At 38.1% G+C, this 6,043-nt stretch overlaps 1 protein-coding gene across 1 annotated transcript; it reads left to right on the plus strand.

The window, feature by feature from the left end:
• Window positions 1-965: 965 nt before the first annotated feature.
• GJD4 (gap junction protein delta 4) lies at window positions 966-4,584 on the plus strand. The gene is made up of 2 exons (XM_073676515.1): window positions 966-1,029; window positions 3,545-4,584. The coding sequence occupies exons 1-2, from the start codon at window positions 966-968 to the stop codon at window positions 4,582-4,584; spliced, it is 1,104 nt and encodes a 367-aa protein (XP_073532616.1).
• The last annotated feature ends 1,459 nt before the right edge of the window (window positions 4,585-6,043 follow it).

Consider the following 6,043-nt stretch of genomic DNA (forward strand, 5'->3'; position numbering starts at 1 on the left):
GTATGAGTATGGGGGCAGGAGGAAAAATAGCTCTGAAGACAGCTATCTAAAATGTAAAATGTATGGATCTGTTCACATCTTCCTTCTAGTCTCCACTTATAATGGATGTATGATGAACGCCGCTAGCTCCAGATGGACTCAATTGACGTATAATAAAGGTGTGCTGGTTCTGATTATGCTGTCGATTTGACCTGTGTGTATCTATCTATTTGCAGTAAAAAAAAGATAAAGGTATAACCAAAGAGTAAAATATGTATGAAAAAAAAAAGAAATACTTAAATTCCGATTTGAAATTTATAGAAGGAGTGGCGAGACATGTAAACATATGATAATAATTCAGGGAGTATTGTGTGGTCTTATCTACAGTAGTTTTCTGCTGCAATTTTAACAAGAAAAATATTTTCATAATACGCAGAATCAGGTAAGCAATCATTCGTCAAATTGCATTTTAGTTTGTAATTTTTGCACATTTCATCTTTTAACACAGCTTACCAACAAATGGATTGTGTTTGGTCATTAAATGGTTACATTTATAAATTGCCAAATGCATAGCGCAAGTAACGGGAAGTGTGACCGTCATAAAGAGCAAGTCTCTTTCAACAAAGTGTCCGATATATATCCCCTGGGAATTTATAGACGTGTGTCATTCCATGTTGTGATCTTTTTTTTTTTTTTCTGACAAATATTTCAGCAATTTTCACATACTGGAATGCTCTTGGGTGGTAAGAATAGCCACAATGACCGGGATGACTCTGGTTGTCTTTTGTCCTGCAGCATTTGTCAGACTAGACTGACCACAGAGGTAAGAGGAACAAGGGCAGAAGCTGCTGAAGTGGTGTCTTCCTAGCTTACAGCCTGAAAGCAAAGTTTTCATTTCCTTAAAAAACTTTTTCTACATCTTCTAGAATAAATTGCGAAATTCCAAAATTGTGATTCATTGCTGGAAGGTGGGAGCCTGACAGACAATGGAGTACTTCGACTCAATGGGATATTTGATCATCACCTTCAACTACAACGTTACTGTTATTGGTGAGTACACCAATGTGAATTTACTTAAAAAAAAAAAAAAATTATCAAGTCATGACAATAAATTAAAGAATTTGACAGATGGGTTTGATAGTAATTATAAAGTTATTATATAGTATTAATTTCCAATAATTGGCTATAATAACACATATAGTTTGCCAACTTATAAACTGAATATTTTAAGTAATTCTTTACAAAAGTACAAGTAAATTCAATATTAAGATTTCCATTTGTTTTACATCTGTTTAAAAGATATTAATTATTTTCAGACTCATCTTGTCAGTTATTATAATATCTATCATCTATCTCACATTTCTAATTTGTATGCTTTTTTTTTTTACTTTTTATAACACATACAACTAGTGACTATTATTCTTATTGACAGTTTTATAATTAATAATTACATTTTATCACCACTGCTATGGATGGTGGTTACTATTGTTACTGTTGATATTCATAAATATGAATTATATTTGCTATAAGAAGCAATTATATATATATATATATATATATATATATATATATATATATATACTGGTGACAGTATAAAATAAACTATTTACTAGAATATATATTTCTATATATATATTTAATAGCCCATGTTGCAACGTTTCGGTCCAGTATTGTGAACCTTTTTCAAGCGCATTTTGACATTGCTTGAAAAAGGTTCACAATACTGGACCAAAATGTCGCCACATGTACTATTAAATAGTATAAATTTTTTTCTTCCTCAATTGGTGTGCTGCCTCCATATTTTTGGATTATATTACAGGACTGCACCCAACCCTCTGCTAATGCTGCTTTCTGTCTTGTTTTATATATATATATATATAATATTATATAATCACACATTGTTTTGGAATCTTTTAACAATATCGAAGACCTCCTAAATGCTATTTCATATCTATGACCAGCTTTACACGCACAGATTTCTCCCCAATTTCTATCCAGTCAGAACAAAATTAGTATACATATTGCGCATGATTGGATAATTGATCTGTTTAAAATTTAAGGCATTATCTTCCAGGAAACTGGCTTGGTTGGTAAAAAAAACAAAAACTATACTGTTGTAACATCTAAACAGCATCTCCATTAAAGGTTTTCTTTTAGGAAGATCATAAAATATTAAGATTTGTTGTCCCCTAATAAATATCCATGTGTCATACTGACCAATGTCAAGGTTTTTCAGATCAATGTGATTGGTTAGAAAGTTGCCATTGGTTTGTAAACCCTTTATTGATTTTTTTTAAGTTCCAAAGACGGATACATTCTGTCAAATAGAGAGAAGCTTGCTCATCTTCACATAGAATGCATAGGAATTCTCTTTTCCATTACAACTTCTTTTCCTGACTGCAGATTGGCAGGACCAAAGGGTCAGATAGAAGAGTGTAATGTATGATTGTAGGATCAGACTACTGTGCAGCAAGGTATATTTGCATAGGCACTGTATGCACAAAATAATAGGATATTTTATCAATATATCAATATTTTTAATATTTTAGTATTGACAAGTCCAAATTACCTGTAAAGGTGTACATCTCCTTTAAGACCCTACCTATAGCTGAAGACTCGTCTGTAACAAAAACCAACTGAGGGGATGTGGAGTTGGTAACACTGAATCCTCTTGTGGCTACTATTGAAAGAAAAGCAGAGTAAGAATCCAACATGAAGGAATCTAACCATGTCACAATGGTTGGCAGCAGTTTTAGACTTAAAGGGGTTATCCCCTTTCAGGAAATAAAAGTCTTCAGGCAGTTTGGTATAAAAAAAAAAGAAAATACACTTTACTCACCGTTCATTGGTCGACTGGTGAGTGTCCTCCGATGCTCCCAGTGTCTGGTATTGGCTGTGGCGCTCTGACGTCACGTTGACCGTGCGGATGTCAATCGGGGAGCTTAGTGGCTGTGAGTGGGGTGTTCCATCTACACTGGTAGACCCACTGAACTCACTGATTGGCTGCTGCCCGGTCAACCTGATGTCAGTGCCGCAGCCTGTGCTGTCCCTGGGAGCTGTGGTGGAGACTCAACGGTGGAGCGGGGGATTGTGAGTACAGTGCGGTTTCCCATATTATAACACATAGCTACCATGGACAAAGATTTCCTGAAAGAGGACAACCCCTTTAAGGATATGTTAACATCTGCTATATGGCAATATTTGTTGTAGCATGGTCTACCTTGGAGTAAACACTCAGGCTGTTCTATGTTTTTACTATCTGAGTTTTAGCTGAACAACTTTGATCTTGTTTGCCCTGTAAAAGTCGTCTGACCAAAAAGTGCATCGTGAAATCATGGATATTAATGGTAAACCGTGTTCAGATTTACAATACAGTAATTGCCCCCCACGATAACAAAGTCTATGGTATTTGGCACATCCTTTGAAGCTCTACATGTTATAGCCAAGATATAGTGCTCTTCTTTCCATTTTTGCTGTGGTAGCCGTTTGTCTCGCACAAAAAGTTAAGATTCCATTGATATCAGATTTGCCGTAAATTTGCCAATGTTGCTGTTTTGTCTTTTAGGCAAAGTTTGGCTGACACTGATGATCCTTCTAAGAATGGTGATGGTTGTTCTTGCTGGATATCCACTCTATCAAGATGAACAGGAGCGATTTATCTGCAACACATTGCAGCCAGGTTGTTCCAATGTATGTTATGATATTTTCTCTCCCATGTCCCACATGAGATATTGGCTTGTTCAGACTGTTACGGTGTTTTTGCCCTATTCTCTATTCAGCGTCCACGTCTTTCATAAAGTAATGACATATGTGGCCGCTTCAAATGACAACTATCGAAAAAGTAACACTTCCACCTGTCATGGTGTGGGCATACAAATGGAAATACTCGATTTCTCCGGAGCCTATCTGGTCCATGTGGTGTTGAAAATTTTATTGGAACTTGGCTTTTCTGTTGGCCAATACTTTCTTTTTGGGATCTTCGTTCCAAGTAGATTCAGCTGTTCCCAGGCGCCATGCACTAGTAGTGTTGATTGCTACATCTCAAGACCAACTGAAAAGTCCCTAATGATGATATTTATTTGGGGCACCGGAGTCGTTTCTTTGATTTTAAGTTTGGTGGATCTAATTTGCGTGTTTCATAGAAGAAGACATTCCGAGAAGATTAAGAAGCAGCTACTGCTTCTCGAAAATGATTCTCTAAAAGGTGGTTGCTGTTCAGAAACCCCTCCTCATTCAAAGCTAGCCGTGACTCCAGACCAGATGGGCATCTACCCCAACTCCCACAACCATGAGAAAGCAGATGAGCACATCAAAGGTGACTCTCATTCTCTACCCTCATTTGAAGGGGAAACTGCTTCATTTCAGACTCAAAGCTCTCGTCAAGAAATGGGAAAATCTAACATCAATACCAACAGCAATAAAACCTGCTCTTGGCAAGTCAACATGATACCACCTGGAAATGATACATTTGGAAATGATCATCATCTGCTTACCCACAGGCAAGCAAAGGCTCAGAAAGAAAACTGCAGTAATCCCAGTCTAGCAGATGCATCACAGCTGGACAAAAACACTGGATCGAAAAACAAAAAATCTGAGTGGGTCTAATCTAGCAGAATCTACAAAAAAAAATACTTTGGGTATCTCAACAGATCTGACATATACTGTTAGATCATTTCTAATCAATACAAATGATAATGCTGAATACCGTGCTTGCATAAGTCCAGAATGCAGGCAGTTGTCTATTATTTATCCTTTATATTATGCAGTTTTGGTGCATTTTGATACGTTTTGCAGCCAAAACCAGGTCAAATGTATAATTTCTTGAGTAATAGACTGTAGGAACACTAATATATCGCCTTAGCTCATTTGCTCTTATCAACTTGTCAACGTCAATCAGAAATTAGCACGGTTGGTTCAATATCGGAGTCCACTATAGGAGATGGGTAGGCTCCACTATTTCCCATGGTTGATTCTGTTTTTATGTTCAGCATGCCCGTCAATGTTCATTTGATAACTAGAGAAGATGCTTATTTACAGGCAGGGGTGGATTAAGAGTAGGAAGGGCCCCGGGCAGTTTAGAAGGCGCGGGCCACCCCCCTTCTCCCCCCCCCCGCACACACCTGATGTATCACGTGACATGTCACATGATCCCCTGTGATAGATCATGTGATAGTTCACGTGAAATTAATTTGGCACAATATTAATTATAATACATTATTTTAGGCTGTGTGCACACTATACGTTTTTTAAGCATTTCCGCAGCGGCAATTCAGCTGCAGAAACGCTTAAAAAACGCTTGGTAGAAGGTCTGCCATGTTCCCCAATGATAATCCGCATGTGCTGTGCACATGCTGTGGAAATTTCCGCTGCGGATTATCATTGCGGAAAAATCCGCAGCACTACCAATTATTTTGCGGAAGCGCGCATGGAACGCATGGATTATGCATCACTGCATCTGTACATGCGGAATCCATGCGTTTCAATGTGCGGATGGTACCCGGGTTTGGAGAAGAGGAGACTCCTCCGCTCCCGGGTACCATAGAACCTGTAAAAAAAGAATAAAATAAAAAATAAATATTATACTTACCTTCTTTATCCGATGCGTCCTGGCTTGCCGGCAGCTCGCGATGGTTTGAAAAGGACCTGCCGTGACGTCATTTAGTCATGTGACGGGTCACGCGACCGCTGACGTCGGCAGGCCATCAGAACGTAATTGTATATTTATTTTTTACCATTCTTTTACGGTCACACTATATAAATCCATGCCGGTTGCATGGATTTATATAGTGTGACCAAGTTGTCAAGCACTTTCCAAGTGATGCTAAAATCGCTTGGAAAGCGCTTGTCAACCCGCATGTGGAAATGCATGTGAAGAACACTTCACATCCGCATGTCCCTGGCAGGAAAAACGCATGTACAATCCGCATGCGTTTTTTCTGCAAGGGAGATGCAGAAACGCTCAAAAAAAATCCGGAGCATTTCTGCATCGTGGGCACATAGTCTTACATTGATTGTATGACTCAATATTGAGCACACGTAGTCATCTATACACAGCAGGTGGCCG

This window comes from Phyllobates terribilis, unplaced genomic scaffold, assembly GCF_046119375.1.
Source record: "Phyllobates terribilis strain yellow unplaced genomic scaffold, ASM4611937v1 Scaffold_4__5_contigs__length_816908805, whole genome shotgun sequence".
Taxonomy (NCBI): Eukaryota; Metazoa; Chordata; class Amphibia; order Anura; family Dendrobatidae; genus Phyllobates; species Phyllobates terribilis.